The following is an 18,674-nucleotide window of genomic DNA, read 5'->3' as shown; positions in this document are numbered from 1 at the left end:
GCATTTAATCTTTCATACCTAGCAAGTATTGAAAACAACTGTTGACAGAAACTGTAGAAATTATACACTGCTGCATTACATTCCTCAGATAACCATGAGAAATTGCATCTCTGATGTAAATTTCTTTTGGGCGTGTGTGTAGAAAAATTTGGACAATGAAATAGGAAAGGTGTATTTTAAAGGCAGTAGAGAAAGGTGGTGAGAAGCAGATCATGACATCATGAACAAAGGAAGGTAAAAAGTAAAACAAACTGCAACTGCTGTGCTACTTGAACAATAATCAGTTTTCAGAATGGAGGCAATTCATGGGTAACCACTTGAGAAAATAAAGAAATGAAGGTAGCTGCTTGGTTGACAAAAGGGTGATCTGTTAATTAGACCCCAGGATGTAAATAGAGAATGACAGTTGATTAATGTATGTGCAGTGGTTCTGGTGTGGATCTCTATGATGGCTCCAGTTTTTAGTGCTGTAAGGGCATGAGAACAAGTGAACTGGTGCATAGAATTGCTTGCAACAGACAAGCTGTATGTAACATATTAAGCTGTGGAGTCAGGTGATGTACTGTGTGTTCCATGAATGTCAGAACTGTGTAAATAGGGGAAAAGATGGCCAATGGGAACCATCAATTAGAAGGAAGGATGAAAAGCCCGCAGATGACAGTAATTAAGAGTGCACAAGGTTTCGTGTCTTTTTGTTTGTACAGGATATTAACTACAGGTTGCAGGTAAAAATTATGCTTGAGCATGCAATCATGTGTGTGATGAACATAAAAAAGGCCATAAAAAGAGAAAGAGAGAACCAGAGAAATTATCAGGTGCTGCAAAATAAGTATTACCTAATATAACATGTAACATTCATTATCTATGTGAAGTGAAGTGATTAAAAAAAAAAAACAAAACAAATGACTGGATTTGTGATTCTTAGTAGAAACAATATGGCTGCCATTGAACATAATGCTGCACAATGTTAAACACATAGCAGACAAAGAAACAAGTAGTTCTAATGGATCTGATTGATCAGCACAAGGAGGTTCACTCATTTCAACATTATCTATGGGAAATACTGGGATAAATTCTTGTATCCGATTCCACTCATCGGCTTTGAGCAATGATGTCAAACCTAAGGCAAAGATGCTATGTATAGGCAATCTATGAAAGCAACAGATCACAATCATAAACAAACGAATGTAGCATATGATAAAATTACAGTCACATTCACGCAATTATTTACTTAGTTATGAATTATACTGAAACAAACTGAAGATAACGAAAATAAGAACAAGAATTTTTAAAAAATTTCGTGTCTGGTAAGAAGTATTCTCGCAATTCCTGCGACTAGAAAAGCAAAGAGACCCTTTAGATTGAATAAAAGTAAAGTGCATGGGTTAAGTTATGTGCTATGAAAAAGCATTAATTTTACATTAATTATTGAATCTAATGGGAGAAGCGCAGGAAAGTGGAGGTGCATGTATCAGAAAAAGGGGAAAATTAAATGAATGACAACAAACATGAAACAGTAGCATAAAATGTGGAGAAACTTGACACTTTAAATTCTAAAAGAAAAGCCAGTACATGACAAATGAATGTCTGCAAAAAATAAAATATTGGAATGGATAGCTAGAATTAACCTATGTAGTTAAATTCCAGTTACAGATTCCAACCGCTCCATGATTCATATGTAAATTATTTTTGCAGTTATATGCACAGAAACGTAATACCACTTCTACATTTGTAATTGCTCTCTAAAGCTACTGTGGTGAATTACAAAAATTGGAATCGGTATCTAGAACTGGCCTTCTATATAGGTCAATTCTAGTTACCGATTCCAATATTAGTAACTGTTTTGCAGTAGTTCAGATAGCCATTAGGAATGCAGAAATCATATTAACCTACATTTTACTACACACATGTGCTGAAAACACTATCTAAATAATGAATCATTGAATGGCTGGAACCCGATTCCAACTTTTTGATGGTTCATAATTTTGGACATTTTTGCTGTATATTTGTGGACTATGTTTTTCTAGGATTTCTAAATTTCTTATTGATCTCAGAACTACTGCAAAAAATTAATAACTAGTGTAGGTATAGCTTCCAAATTTTCCTCTTTTTCATGGTAAGTAATGAAGATAGTAATACCATATGTAGAAATCCTGAAACAATTTAATGCACAGCCTTGTTGTTAAAACTATCTAAAAAACTAACTGTGGAATGGTTGGAATCGGTAACTGGAATTAATCTATATAGGTCAGTTCCAGTTGCTGATTTCAGTATTTGTTAGACCCCACTTTTTGTCAATTTTTGTGACTTGTGTACTCATCCCATTAGATTTAGCAGTTAGTATTAAAAGTTAATGCTGATTCATAATATTATGACTTCACTATGCGCTATACTGTACTGGATTTAATGGTGCTCTGTGCTTTTCTTACTTGCATAAATTACAATAATAATTTATTTTAGACATGTATACTTCTTTTTTCTGTTCTTATTTATTTTCATTACCTTTAATTCTTGTCAGTATAATTTGCGGCTAAGTAATTAATCACGTGAACTGTGTTTGTAGTTTTATCATATGCTACATTTGTTTGTTTATGAGTATGATCCGCTGCTTTCATAGGTTGCCTCTATGTAGCATCTCTGCCTTGGGTATGACGTCATTGCTCAAAGCCGACGAGTGGAATCGGACGCTAGAATTGAACCAAATAGTGTGTGCTGACATACTAATCAAACAATGGAAAGTCTAGGATGGAATAACAACAATGTGGAGAGGATTGATTGCTACTCACTACGTAGAGGAGGCATTGAGTCACACACAGGCACCAAGAAAAGGAATGCTAAAAATGTTAAAGCTTTTGTACAAAGTCTTTACTCAGAAGTAGAGCTCTCGCACATTCACACAACAACAACAACAACAACAACAACAACACACACACACACACACACACACACACACACTATTCTCTCCAGGTGCTTTAGAAGACAGTAGCCATTTGCTTGTGCACTACACACCGGAAGCAGCTACTAGGGTAGCAGAGTACGTGTGGCGTGCACACGGGGGTTTTTTAGGTTAGAGGGACCCCACCTTGGGCGAAACGATAAAATACCTGACGGCTTACCAGAGAGGACATTATCATCGTTGATAAAGAACGTCCGTCCTCAGAGACCAAAAACAGGAAAAGTTAACGTAATATTGGTAAACTGCAGGAGTATCCAGGGCAAGGTTCCTGAATTAGTATCTCTTATTGAAGGAAATAGTGCGCATATAGTATTAGGAACGGAAAGTTGGTTAAAACCGGAAGTGAACAGTAACGAAATCCTAGACACAGAATGGAATATATACCGCAAGGATAGGATAAACGCCAATGGTGGAGGAGTATTTATAGCAGTAAAGAATTCAATAATATCCAGTGAAGTTATTAGCGAATGCGAATGTGAAATAATCTGGGTTAAGTTAAGTATCAAAGGTGGGTCAGATATGATAGTCGGATGCTTCTATAGACCACCTGCATCAGCAACCGTAGTAGTTGAGCGCCTCAGAGAGAACCTGCAGAACGTCGTGAAGAAGTTTCGTGATCATACTATTGTAATAGGGGGAGACTTCAATCTACCAGGTATAGAATGGGATAGTCACACAATCAGAACTGGAGCCAGGGACAGAGACTCTTGTGACATTATCCTGACTGCCTTGTCCGAGAATTACTTCGAGCAGATAGAGAACCAACTCGTGAAGCTAACGTTTTAGACCTCATAGCAACAAATAGACCGGAACTTTTCGACTCCGTGAATGTAGAAGAGGGTATCAGTGATCATAAGTCAGTGGTTGCATCAATGACTACAAGTGTAATAAGAAATGCCAAGAAAGGAAGGAAAATATATTTGCTTAACAAGAGTGATAGGGCACAAATCGCAGAATATCTGAGTGACCACCATCAAACGTTCATTTCTGAGGAAGAGGATGTGGAACAAAAATGGAAAAAATTCAGAAACATCGTCCAGTACGCCTTAGATAAGTTCGTACTGACTAAGGTCCAAAGCGAGGGGAAAGATCCACCGTGGTATAACAATCATGTACGAAAGGTACTACGGAAACAAAGAAAGCTTCATCATAGGTTTAAGAGTAGTCGAATCATAGCTGATAAGGAAAAGCTGAACGAAGCGAAAAAGAGCGTAAAGAGAGCAATGAGAGAAGCATTCAACGAATTCGAACATAAAACATTGGCAAACAATCTAAACAAGAACCCTAAAAAGTTTTGGTCATATGTAAAATCGGTAAGCGGATCTAAATCCCCTATTCAGTCACTCGTTGACCACGATGGCACCGAAACAGAGGACGACCGAAGAAAGGCAGAAATACTGAATTCAGTGTTCCGAAACTGTTTCACTGAGGAAAATCGTAACACGGTCCCTGACTTCAGCCTTCGCACGGACGCCAAAATGGAAAATATTGAAATAAACGATATCGGAATTGAAAAACAACTGCTATCACTTAGTAGCGGAAAAGCATCCGGACCAGACAAGATACCCTTAAGATTCTACAGTGATTATGCTAAAGAACTTGCCCCCTTTCTATCAGCAATTTATCGTAGATCGCTGGAAGAACGTAAAGTACCTAGCGATTGGAAGAAAGCGCAGGTCGTTCCCATTTTCAAGAAGGGTCATAAATCAGATGCGAATAATTATAGGCCTATTTCGCTTACGTCAATCTGTTGTAGAATAATGGAACATGTTTTGTGTTCTCGTATTATGACGTTCTTAGATAATACAAATCTCCTTCATCATAACCAACATGGATTCCGCAAACAGAGATCATGTGAAACTCAGCTCGCCCTATTTGCCCAAGAAATTCACAGTGCCGTAGACACTGGCGAGCAGATTGATGCCGTATTCCTGGACTTCAGGAAGGCATTTGATACGGTTCCGCACTTACGTTTAGTGAAAAAAATACGAGCTTACGGAATATCGGACCAGGTTTGTGGTTGGATTCAGGATTTCCTAGAAGAAAGAACACAACATGTCATTCTTAACGGTTCAAAATCTGCAGATGTAGAGGTAATTTCGGGAGTACCGCAGGGAAGCGTGATAGGACCTTTATTGTTTACAATATACATAAATGACTTAGTTGACAACATCGGTAGCTCCGTGAGGCTATTTGCAGATGACACGGTTGTCTACAAGAAAGTAGCAACATCAGAAGACTCGTACGTACTCCAGGAGGACCTGCAGAGGATTAATGCATGGTGCGACAGCTGGCAGCTTTCCCTAAACGTAGATAAGTGTAATATAATGCGCATACATAGGGGCAGAAATCCATTCCAGTACGATTATGCCATAGGTGGTAAATCATTGGAAGCGGTAACGACCGTAAAATACTTAGGAGTTACTATCCGGAGCGATCTGAAGTGGAATGATCACATAAAACAAATAGTGGGAAAAGCAGGCGCCAGGTTGAGATTCATAGGAAGAATTCTAAGAAAATGTGACTCATCGACGAAAGAAGTAGCTTACAAAACGCTTGTTCGTCTGATTCTTGAGTATTGCTCATCAGTATGGGACCCTTACCAGGTTGGATTAATAGAAGAGATAGACATGATCCAGCGAAAAGCAGCGCGATTCGTCATGGGGACATTTAGTCAGCGCGAGAGCGTTACGGAGATGCTGAACAAGCTCCAGTGGCGGGCACTTCAAGAAAGGCGTTACGCAATACGGAGAGGTTTATTATCGAAATTACGAGAGAGCACATTCCGGGAAGAGATGGGCAACATATTACTACCGCCCACATATATCTCGCGTAATGATCACAACGAAAAGATCCGAGAAATTAGAGCAAATACGGAGACTTACAAGCAGTCGTTCTTCCCACGCACAATTCGTGAATGGAACAGGGAAGGGGGGATCAGATAGTGGTACAATAAGTACCCTCCGCCACACACCGTAAGGTGGCTCGCGGAGTATAGATGTAGATGTAGATGTAGAATTGTTGTTGTGTGACTGTGTGTGAGTTCTACAACTGAGGAAACACTGTGTCCAGAAGCTTAAACATTTCTAGCCTTCCTTTCCTTTGTGCATGTCTGTGATTCGATGTTGCCTCTGTGTGCGAGTAGCAATCTATCCTTTCCATATTGTTAGTACTTCCTAATGTGATAAATAATGAGGCAGGGCAGGATGAAGGACTTCATGTGATGATCCAATTCTTGAATTAGAAATACCTGATATTCACATAAAAAACACAAATTTTTGTCATAGTGCATAGCAGGACATATTATTTTGTTCCAAGACAAAAGCTTTTTTTAATTATTAATTTAATATTTTATTACTTTACTAATCATACTTCTTGATTCCACAGGCAGTTGATGTCCGGCAGATTTATGATAAGTTTCCTGAGAAGAAAGGTGGCTTGAAAGAGCTTTATGACAAAGGACCGCAGAATGCATTTTTCCTTGTCAAATTCTGGGCAGATCTGAACACTAACATCCAGGACGAAGCTGGAGCCTTCTATGGAGTTACAAGCCAGTGAGTTCTGCTTCCTTTTAGGGACATTCCTTTGAGATCTACAATTGCAGTTTTGAAAATATGGATTTACTTCTGTTAAAAAAATATTGTAGCCATATGAAATAGTTATTGGACGTATACAGGGGATGGACAAAAAAATTGAAACACCACAAGAGCAACACTGTATCATGCCTAATACAGTGTGGAGAAAATGGTTAGCATTTGAAACATCTTACACTTGTCTCTGAATGGATAAACACAGGTCCTGTAGGGGCGTTCAAAGGTACCTTGTACCATTCGTTCAGCAAAACAGTGGCAAGTTCTGGTATCAATAACAAAGGTGGATAGTGATCCCACACACTTCTCTCCAAAGACAACCACAAGGCTCAACAATATTGAGTTTTGGTGGCACTGGTGGGCAAAGGAAATGCAACAGTTCATCCCGGTGCTCACACAACTAGTCCTGGACTGTGGAAGCTGTGTGAACAGGGGCCCCATCATCTTGGAACCCAGCAACACCACTATGAAAAACAGACTTTGTACTAAGGGATGGATGTGATCAGCCAAAATGGTCACATAATCCTTGGCAGTTATATGACCTTGTAGAGTAACAGTGGGGCCAAAAAAAATACACGATATGACTAGCCAAATCATCACCGAACTCCCACCATGTTTCGCTGCTGGAATGTAGACTCGTTTAAAATTGGAAACATGGTGAAACGAGGCTCATCTGACTAGATGACGTTCTTCCTGAGCTCCTTAGTCCATGTTTTATGGCTTCTGCACCATGTTTTCCTGCTAAGAGCATTTGCATCACTGATGATTGGTGTAGAATTACAGCTCACCCTGCCATTCAATGCTTATGGAGCTCCCTTTGTATTATTGTTGTGTTTACAGGAGTATGTGAGTGTGACATTCCATTCTGCAGTGACTTTTCTAGCTGTCGCCCTCTTGTTTTTTATTACAATATTCTTCAGTGACTGACCATCGTGATCACTCGACACACTTTCGTTCATGTTGTGATTTAGCAGATGATTTTCCACTTTCCTATATGTGGTATGCATCTATAGTGTTTCAAGAGGCACCATATTAAACACTCTGACTCCCATGTTTATGGAAGCACACACCATATGAGCACCAACAATTTTCCCACATTCAAATCTGCTTAGATCTGACACAATGCTCTCTCAACATTGCAGGACATTGTTTTGACCTTTTCTGATGGAGGAGTACCTATGCAATTACATCTCAAACAAACATTACTTTATGAATTGGCAGTTCCGGATCCCCACTTCTTGTAATGTGGTTAATTATACAATCTTGGCTGCAGTCAACACTTCTTGTACTGTTTTACACGAATTATATATTGGTAGTGAATGATGCTTCACAACCTCTACAGGAAACAACTCTTATGACATGCGCACATATATGGAGAAATATAAATATGTATATATAGCCTGCTCATAAATTTGATATTACTCTGATCCTGCACAAGTTTATTTTTTATATAATTTATTTAAATTTCATATGAATACAAGCAGTTATGTGTAACACTGAATATGAACTGCCTTAGTACCAGCTGCCATTAGCCAGTTGCAAGTACACAGTTTAACTTTTCAATAATGAGTAGACAACATTTGCTACAGTTAAATGTTTTATTGAACGGCGTAGTACTGTCCAACCTCTGCTTTCGTATTCTGCAAAATGACACACAGCTGTAAGCAATCTGTATGGATATACAAGGATACGACACAATATATTGGCTGCATGTCATAAACTAGTTTTACTCAACATCAAAAAACAACCTGTAGCTTATGTGCTTTATTTAAAATAACAAATGATTAAAATTAATTCAACAGTAGTTATAACTTTGCCTTTGATCAATCTCATGAAATGTAATTGGGTATCTTTCTAATGAAATATAATGTCCAATAACAATCCATCTCTCAAAGTTAATCAATCCTGAGCAGACCTGCTGCTTAAGGAATTTCCTTTACTTACAATACACTATAATACATAATGGCACAGCTTTTCCTTAGATTGTGAATTAATGTTGACCATTTCAAATGAGAGATAATTGAACACTAAGTCAGTGATGCAATTTTTATTGACACAATTTCTCTCTCTTTTGTTTCAGTATAACATAAATATTTTTTTGTTATTTATTTTATTTTCTCAGATATTTTGCAATGAAATGGATCTTTAGATGGTAATCACCTGTAAGGATAATGTTTCCTTCTTCAATTATTTTTATTTTGTATGAAAGTCTACTCAGAAAATATTGTCAAGCTAGTCATAATGATAAACTATTGCATCTCAGAACTTTGTTTCTTTCATCCTGGTAACTGGTAGCATATCATCAAAATCTTTGTATTTAAATCTCTTTTATAAACTTCCAAAAGTCTTCTCTCTTTAAATTAATTCCATCACTGGTTTCTTTTGTTTTTATTGGGACTCAAGTTACCTTTGGGGAGAATTTACTAATTTGTAAATAATATTCAAAACTAGAATGAAATTTTCACTCTACAGTGGAGTGTGCACTGACATGAAACTTCCTGGCAGATTAAAACTGTGTGCCAGACCGAGTTCGAGTCTTGGTCCGGCACACAGTTTTAATCTGCCAGGAAGTTTAATCTTCAAAACTTCTTTATTTTTAGTTGATGTGCTGAAGCTTTCTTTTATTCTTTCGTGTCTGTCTAAATTTAATGGCAGTGAACAATTGCCAGCAATTATCTATCCCCCAGTACAGTGATAAAAAAATCCACAGGAAAATATGTTGGCAAATCACATTTCACTATGGTTTACTAATTTAATGGGCACTTGTGTCATTAAAAAATTAAGGTAATGATTATACTATGATGTACTTGCATAATTGTTTCCAGTGGGCTACTTCGTAATGTTACACGAAAGATCTTGACAGTTTATGGGCAGCACTGTATGATCAATATGTGGTTTCTGTACAAAAACTTAAAAACTAGAAAAGCATTGAAAAAATCAAAACTCAAGCTCATGTAAGATGCTGTGGGGACTCAGTTTTGCCAGGAAGGATATAAGGGGATCCCACTATCAGGCCCCATCATAAAAGAAACAGCAATTCAGTTGCAACAAAAATTGGGTGGCGAAGATGACGTATTCCAAGCAAGTGAAAGTTGGCTTCACCTGTGGAAAAATTGTCACAGCATTAGGCAAGTTGCTATTTCAGGTGAAAAATTTTCTGATGACAAGTAGGGAATTTGTTGAAAATTTTGAAATGTTGTTGTTGTCTTCAGTCCTGAGACTGGTTTGATGCAGCTCTCCATGCTACTCTATCCTGTGCAAGCTTCTTCATCTCCCAGTACCTACTGCAACCTACATCCTTCTGAATCTGCTTAGTGTATTGATCTCTTGGTCTCCCTCTACGATTTTTACCCTCCACGCTGCCCTCCAATGCTAAATTTGTGATCCCTTGATGCCTCAAAACATGTCCTACCAACCGATCCCTTCTTCTAGTCAAGTTGTGCCACAAACTTCTCTTCTCCCCAATCCTATTCAATACCTCCTCATTAGTTACGTGATCTACCCACCTTATCTTCAGCATTCTTCTGTAGCACCACATTTCGAAAGCTTCTATTCTCTTCTTGTCCAAACTGGTTATCGCCCATGTTTCACTTCCATACATGGCTACACTCCACACAAATACTTTCAGAAACGACTTCCTGACACTTAAATCTATACTCGATGTTAACAAATTTCTCTTCTTCAGAAACGATTTCCTTGCCATTGCCAGTCTACATTTTATATCCTCTCTACTTCGACCGTCATCAGTTATTTTACTCCCTAAATAGCAAAACTCCTTTACTACTTTAAGTGTCTCATTTCCTAATCTAATCCCCTCAGTATCACCCGATTTAATTTGACTACATTCCATTATCCTCGTTTTGCTTTTGTTGATGTTCATCTTATATCCTCCTTTCAAGACACTGTCCATTCCGTTCAACTGCTCTTCCAAGTAATTTGCTGTCTCTGACAGAATTACAATGTCATCGGCGAACCTCAAAGTTTTTATTTCTTCTCCATGGATTTTAATATCTACTCCGAACCTTTCTTTTGTTTCCTTTACTGCTTGCTCAATATACAGATTGAATAACATCGGGGAGAGGCTACAACCCTGTCTCACTCCTTTCCCAACCACTGCTTCCCTTTCATGCCCCTCGACTCTTATAACTGCCATCTGGTTTCTGTACAAATTGTAAATAGCCTTTCGCTCCCTGTATTTTACCCCTGCCACCTTCAGAATTTGAAAGAGAGTATTCCAGTTAACGTTGTCAAAAGCTTTCTCTGAGTCTACAAATGCTAGGAACGTAGGTTTGCCTTTTCTTAATCTTTCTTCTAAGATAAGTCGTAGGGTTAGTATTGCCTCACGTGTTCCAACATTTCTACGGAATCCAAACTGTTCCTCCCCGAGGTCCGCTTCTACCAGTTTTTCCATTCGTCTGTAAAGAATTCGCGTTAGTATTTTGCAGCTGTGACTTATTAAACTGATAGTTCGGTAATTTTCACATCTGTCAACACCTGCTTTCTTTGGGATTGGAATTATTATATTCTTCTTGAAGTCTGTGGGTATTTCGCCTGTCTCATACATCTTGCGCACCAGATGGTAGAGTTTTGTCATGACTGGCTCTCCCAAGGCCATCAGTAGTTCTAATGGAATGTTGTCTACTCCTGGGGCCTTGTTTGGACTCAGGTCTTTCAGTGCTCTGTCAAACTCTTCACGCAGTATCTTTTCTCCCATTTCGTCTTCATCTACATCCTCTTCCATTTCCATAATATTGTCCTCAAGTACATCGCCCTTGTATAAACCCTCTATATACTCCTTCCACCTTTCTGCCTTCCCTTCTTTGCTTCGAACTGGGTTGCCATCTGAGCTCTTGATATTCATACAAGTGGTTCTCTTCTCTCCAAAGGTCTCTTTAATTTTCCTATAGGCAGTATCTATCTTACCCCTAGTGAGACAAGCCTCTACATCCTTACATTTGTACTCTAGCCGTCCCTGCTTAGCCATTTTGCACTTCCTGTCAATCTCATTTTTGAGACGTTTGTATTTCTTTTTGCCTGCTTCATTTACTGCATTTTTATATTTTCTCCTTTCATCAATTAAATTCAATATTTCTTCTGTTACCCAAGGATTTCTATTAGCCCTCGTCTTTTTACCTACTTGATCCTCTGCTGCCTTCACTACTTCATCCCTCAGAGCTACCCATTCTTCTTCTACTGTATTTCTTTCCCCCATTCCTGTCAATTGTTCCCTTATGCTCTCCCTGAAACTCTCTACAACCTGTGGTTCTTTCAGTTTAGCCAGGTCCCATCTCCTTAAATTCCCGCCTTTTTGCAGTTTCTTCAGTTTCAATCTGCAGTTCATAACCACTAGATTGTGGTCAGAATCCACATCTGCCCCTGGAAATGTCTTACAATTTAAAACCTGGTTCCTAAATCTCTGTCTTACCATTATGTAATCTATCTGATACCTTTTAGTATCTCCAGGATTCTTCCAGGTATACAACCTTCTTTCATGATTCTTGAACCAAGTGTTAGCTATGATTAAGTTATGCTCTGTGCAAAATTCTACAAGGCGGCTTCCTCTTTCATTTCTTCCCCCCAATCCATATTCACCTACTATATTTCCTTCTCTCCCTTTTCCTACTGACGAATTCCAGTCACCCATGACTATTAAATTTTCGTCTCCCTTCACTACCTGAATAATTTCTTTTATCTCGTCATACATTTCATCAATTTCTTCATCATCTGCAGAGCTAGTTGGCATGTAAACTTGTACTACTGTAGTAGGCATGGGCCTTGTGTCTATCTTGGCCACAATAATGCGTTCACTATGCTGTTTGTAGTAGCTAACCCGCACTCCTATTTTTTTATTCATTATTAAACCTACTCCTGCATTACCCCTATTTGATTTTGTATTTATAACCCTGTAATCACCTGACCAAAAGTCTTGTTCCTCCTGCCACCGAACTTCACTAATTCCCACTATATCTAACTTTAACCTATCCATTTCCCTTTTTAAATTTTCTAACCTACCTGCCCGATTAAGGGATCTGACATTCCACGCTCCGATCCGTAGAATGCCAGTTTTCTTTCTCCTGATAACGACGTCCTCTTGAGTAGTTCCCGCCCGGAGATCCGACTGGGGGACTATGTTACCTCTGGAATATTTTACCCGAGAGGACGCCATCATCATTTAATCATACAGTAAAGCTGCATGTCCTCGGGAAAAATTATGGGTGTAGTTTCCCCTTGCTTTCAGGCGTTCGCAGTACCAGCACAGCAAGGCCGTTTTGGTTAATGTTACAAGGCCATATCAGTCAATCATCCAGACTGTTGCCCCTGCAACTACTGAAAGGCTGCTGCCCCTCTTCAGGAACCACATGTTTGTCTGGCCTCTCAACAGATACCCCTCCGTTGTGGTTGCACCTACGGTACGGCCATCTGTATCGCTGAGGCACGCAAGCCTCCCCACCAACGGCAAGGTCCATGGTTCATGGGGGGAATTTTGAAATATAGTCTCAGAAAGTCAACTGGTAGTTAGCCACTTGTACAACATGGATGAAACAGAACCAAACTAGAAAATGCTGCTTCAAAAAAAAAAAAAAAAAAAACCTTGCCTCTGACAATGGAACAGTCCCAGGAAGAAGACTAGCAAAGGATAGGCTGACTATTCCAACCTGTAGCAATGCAAGGGGTGACTGCAAATTGCCGTTGTTTGTAATCAGCAAATTCAAGAACCCAAGACCCTTCAAAAACACACACATCAACACTTCCCGTTCTTATGATGGTAAAAAAGTGCTTGGATGGTGAAAGTACTTGAACTAAAAAAAACTACCTCCCATGCAGTTGTATTGCTAGACAACGCCACAAGCCCCCCCCCCTCCCCCCACCACCACATGACTTCAGCAATCCAACCAGTGGAGCAGGGTGTCAGTTAAAATGATATTACAGGAGGAAATGCGTCAGTGCTTTGTTCAAGAAAACAGAAGAATGTTGTGATCTTTTGGAAGCAATAAAAAGATTCAGCATAATAATTTACACCACTACTCAAGTCTGGGAGAACTTCAGAAAACCGAAGTAAATTTGCCCTAGCCTAAATTAAGAGCAAGAACTTCCATAAAATAATGAGTCAGACATTGTGGGTCACTGATTTGAAAACTCATTAAAATCGTATCCAGCCTGCTGATATTGCGGAATGGCTAGCAGAAGGTGATATTACTGCTGTTGCCAATGAAAAACTAGAACATGATCAGATGATCAATCCTGCGTTGCAGCAGTATAATGTTGAGCAAGAGTCTGATGATGATCAAGAAAGGGAAGAAGATGAAAAGAACAGCCACTCTGCAGCAAAGGATATGTTTGAGGCAGCCCTCAAATAATAGTGAGCTTCTGGGTGATCAGCTGAGTTGTTGTGTCCATTTTCTGGATGATATTTTGACGACTGACCTAGCCATCTTCTTCAGATGCTTTGAGTTTTGCTATTTGTTTACTTGCTGCTTGGACACCAGCTGGACTGTGATCTATTGTTGATCTCACACCTCTAGTTGTAGCTGAGCTTTAGTTAAAGCAGAGATAAGTTCCCAACATCCTCTGCAGCTTTTGATGTTCTTTTGTTTTACAGAGCATGCACTGGTTGTTGAATATTGTGCTGAAAATGGAAACACTGACTCTGCTGAACACTAGGAAGCTCAGTATAAATGAGTTGTGCTGAGAAAATCTGAGAGATCATTGACCTCAAATATTTGAAACAACAACCAGCCACTACAGCTATGGAGATAATTGTAGGCGAAGAAGTGGCGTGATGGGGCAGAGAAGTGGTGTGATGCAGCTGCAAAGTCAAGATTTAAGAAATTAGGGAGGGGGAGAGGGGAATTAAACTTTTGTAAATAGATTTTCAGTGTCTGAAATTATCTGTTTTCCTATCTCTTTATTAGAAATGTAATTTTTTACCTGATGTAACACATCATTTTGAGCTCTTAAGTGACTTGTTTCATTCTCCTCTAATTACCTGACCTTTTTAGCATTCCAACCACCCCTTGATCCCATACAACCCTCCCTATGAAATATTTTTATCATCCAACAAACTAATCAAGCCCCCTGTTTCCATTATGTAGCCAGATCTCCCTAACTAGCCATCCAGTGATTCACAGTGGAAACCACTAGACAGTATTTCAGTTGTGAACACTTGCAGAGTTGAACCATTAATACAGCAATACCGTTACTTTTACCAATTGAGTCATTATTTCATATGGCTTTGGTTCTTTTTCTCGTGCCTGGCTGTTGCCAGTGTAAGATCTTTGTCTGCTACTGCTGTCCACCAGCAGTGTAGATATGATCCTTGCCACTCAAAGCATGAATATAGTTCATCATTTCTACATTGGTACTCTCCACCATTTTTTAACAAACACGTTAAGTAGTATTACAATAATTAATTATGAATATTCAACTGATATCATTGTAAATTCAGCTACTGCACCAATAGGTTAAGACTACAGAACTACCAGGATGACAACTAAAATAAAACTTCCTTTGATCCTACACACCTCACAACATGTTGAAGACACTGTGCTGTGCATGTGCTGTTTGTGACCAAATACAACAGTGGAACCTACAGATTTGGCTAGCCTCTGCATTTCTGTTAACGCATACATTTTTCATGGTGTTTCAGTTTTGTTGTGCAACCCATATATATGCTAACTAAAACATTATTATGCTCTTTACAACACTTACTAATGATGTGAACAAAACTACAAGTATTTGACTATCACAAATATTTGACAATAACTGTTACTTCATCTGTATTTATAATAAGAATTGCTATTCCTAAGAAAAAATTTTTTTATTGCAGGTATGAAAGTAATGAAAATATGACTATTACTTGTTCTACAAAGGTATGTTCATTTGGTAAACAAGTAGTGGAAAAGGTTGAAACAGAATATGCAAGGTTCGAAAATGGACGGTTTGTGTACCGTATTCATCGCTCACCAATGTGTGAATACATGATCAACTTCATCCACAAGTTGAAACACTTGCCTGAAAAGTACATGATGAACAGTGTACTTGAGAATTTCACTATCCTACAGGTAAGTCCCACCTACAGACATTGAGAGTACATAGCTTAATTGTAACTGCTCCATTGTACGTTTCTCTTAAAAGAGGCAAACTCTGAAAAAAAAAAAAAAATTAGAAGTTATATAATTGTCTGATAGAGATTAAAATTATCATGAATGAGTGCTACAGATTTTCAGTATATATACAATGTGCTATTTTTCTTTTCCAGGTGGTCACAAATCGTGAAACCCAAGAAACTCTCCTGTGTACAGCTTATGTGTTTGAGGTGTCAACTTCTGAACATGGTGCTCAACACCATATCTATAGGCTGGTGAAGGACTGAATAAATGAAAGAAACACTTTCCAACAGTGCCTAGAACCGCTGACATCTGTACATTAATGTTTCATCAAGTATTATTTTTGTTATAAGTGACCCTTGTGGGTGGGCAAACAGCTCCTCCACAGTAAGTGTTCTGGACTCTTGTCAGCGGTGCCAGGGATGCCAGATGACAGAATGTTTGTGATAGTACTAAGTTGGTATTGAAGCTCGAATTACACCACTAGATTATATTTTTATTGTGATCAAATGAGAGTTAAATTTGTTATTGGAAGGAGTTTGTCAGTTGGCGTGTACACTTTCAGATTGAAAAGTTATATACTCAAGTATATAGTTGCAATCGACATGGCATCCCTAGTGTTAATATCTACACCATTTGAAATATAAAGAAGTCTAATGAAGTTAAACAGTAAATGAAAATTAAATCGAGTGGCAATTTTTGATCTCTGTTTTAGTCAAATATTTTCGTGGTGAGAAGTAAAATTATGTAGTATTTTACACGGTGGCAGCTGTGCGTTTACTTAAAAATGAAAGTGGAACATACTGTGGATAGAATATTTTCTTTTATATGTATTTAACTACAATCTGGCATTTAAACATGTGCTTGTTAATGAAATCAGCATCACTATGTATGTATATATGTGGATACTATACATACATATTTATATATATTTTAAAAATATCTTCTGTGAAGATGTAGGGCACTCTTTCACTAATACAATTGAAAGCAAAAAAAAAAAAGTCATTGCTGTAAATAGGTTTACATGGATGAGTAAATTCTATGTTTTCCTTGTGCCAAGAGAAGACTAAACAACTATTCAGCAGTTTGGCTAAAACATTTATAACACTGAATTTCCAGAAGGATTTGGCCATATCTGGAACTGCCATATCACAGTAGAGGTTTCTTGTTTGTACTTAATGAGATAAATATATGTATAATAAGAAGAATATGCTATATGCCACAATGGTAAACTTTTACAGTGTGAAAAAGATTAAGATATTTCTATGATTAGTTATTCCTTTGTGGTGTAGCACTTGAGTAAGTGCCTTTTCTGTACTCTTCATGTTGACTGAATTTTACCTATGCCAATGCTTTCTCTGCAAAATATTACAAGGATTTATTTTGGCACAATTATTTTGTCAGGAGTTTTCTGATTTGTTGGAGTCGTCATGTTGTATCCTGTATTGATTTCTATTGTTTGCAGGTTTCTGAACTAGGGATCAAAGTTCAAAATGACATGAAAATAGAATGCTTAATTCAGTATTTGTTCATAGTGGAAAAACAGCAAAATATAAGTTCTGAGGATCCTGGCTTCTGTACAAAAAATCTCTATACGCTGTACACAATTCATCATATGTGCATGACAAATAATTTACCCTGCTGCCTCGTACCAGCAGTTTAAAAATAATCTGTGCCATTTATGTGACTGTAATTAAGAAACAGAAATGTGAAAAGCAGAGCTTTTATGTAAATTTTTATTAAATTAATTCTAAACTTAATTAATGTATGTTTTATGGATACTTTAGAAATAGAATTTAACTTACTGATATTATTTAATTTGAAAGTAATTTCACTCTTGACCAGTTATATTTTAAATATTCCCTGTAGAAGTGAACAGAATATTTTAATGCATTGAGTAATAATGTGATAGTCTATTGATAACTTCATTTTCTTCTGTTTAGTGTGTTTTTTGTAAAATAATATTCTTTTTCATAGTATCCTGTGACTATAGTTAAGACATGGAGAGCTTTTTTATAGTTTATATTTTATTTTAGCTTAGAAAAATAAGTGTTTTAAACACATTTTGTACAAAGCAGTTTTTAATTTTCTAAGTTGCCATATATAAATGATTGTTGTGATATGTTTGAATATTTGACAGCAGTTTCCTTGATGGTGATACATTTGTATTCAGTTGGAATAAAATGACTTTCTCTCTGAGCCTGTGGGCTGTAGCTAACCAAACTGAGTAAAGATTGGCATTTCATTTGTATTAGTGCAATGTCACATGTATGACTACATGAGAGATTTTCAGGATGCAATTCTGCATCAGTTTGTTGTAACTCTTGTGTCTTAAAACTTTTGATTCTTGTGTTGTGAGTTGAACTTGCATGTTAGTACTACCAGATTTTATTTACTTTGCATGTGAGATTGTGTTGTGTTATATTTTATGGGTCCTTCCTTTATTTGCAGCTTTTTATTTGGTTTGGGTTTTTATTTTGTTTCACTCTTAGTATCTTTAAATAAATTGTTATTTCAAGCCCTGAAAGTAAGAGACCTGTTTGTACTATTTTTGTGTTTCACCTTACTTGTATTTGGCAGCAAAACTAGAACAAAACAGAAAGTTATGAAAAAATAAAGTGGACTCTTTTGTACAGTTGATAATCAGTCTTCATTATTTAATTGCCTTTCATCCCATCTCACTTCGTATTTCCTGGTTTTCACTGTTACATGTTCACAAAGGCAACTCCCCCGTACTTACGTCCTGAATGTATAATGACATGAATGTAGTAGTATTATGCCACTTGAAAGACTAAATTCAAGTCAAAGTCTTGACTGCTTAAAAGTTAACCATTTTTATAATTTGATTAGACCTTGGGTGCCAAAATGAACTTGCAAAACTGTAACAGTCTAGGAACAATTGTGATGTTGCTCACAGGAGAAACTAATATTTGTGCTGTGGAGATTAAAACTGTAACAATGCTGTTTTATTGTGGATCAGCAATTTGTAGCTGGTCAGTGCAGGAGGTATGAAAGATTTTA

General features: G+C 37.6%; 1 protein-coding gene across 9 annotated transcripts in view; it reads left to right on the top strand.

The window, feature by feature from the left end:
* LOC126412101 (transcriptional enhancer factor TEF-1) overlaps positions 1 to 18,296 on the top strand; it is an 802,315-nt gene extending 784,019 nt beyond the window's left edge. For all 9 annotated transcript variants that reach the window (XM_050081527.1, XM_050081523.1, XM_050081528.1 and 6 more), the window contains 3 exons: positions 6,344 to 6,510; positions 15,374 to 15,608; positions 15,806 to 18,296. In XM_050081527.1, coding sequence (XP_049937484.1) covers positions 6,344 to 6,510; positions 15,374 to 15,608; positions 15,806 to 15,919 — 516 coding nt within the window. In that variant the 3' untranslated portion in view covers positions 15,920 to 18,296. The remainder of the gene's footprint in view (positions 1 to 6,343; positions 6,511 to 15,373; positions 15,609 to 15,805) is intronic.
* Positions 18,297 to 18,674: the final 378 nt, after the last annotated feature.

The sequence above is a fragment of the Schistocerca serialis genome, chromosome 7, assembly GCF_023864345.2.
Source record: "Schistocerca serialis cubense isolate TAMUIC-IGC-003099 chromosome 7, iqSchSeri2.2, whole genome shotgun sequence".
In the NCBI taxonomy this organism is placed as follows: domain Eukaryota; kingdom Metazoa; phylum Arthropoda; class Insecta; order Orthoptera; family Acrididae; genus Schistocerca; species Schistocerca serialis.
The sequence above is the reverse complement of the archived record's forward strand: the minus strand, read 5'-3'. Positions and strand labels throughout refer to the sequence as shown.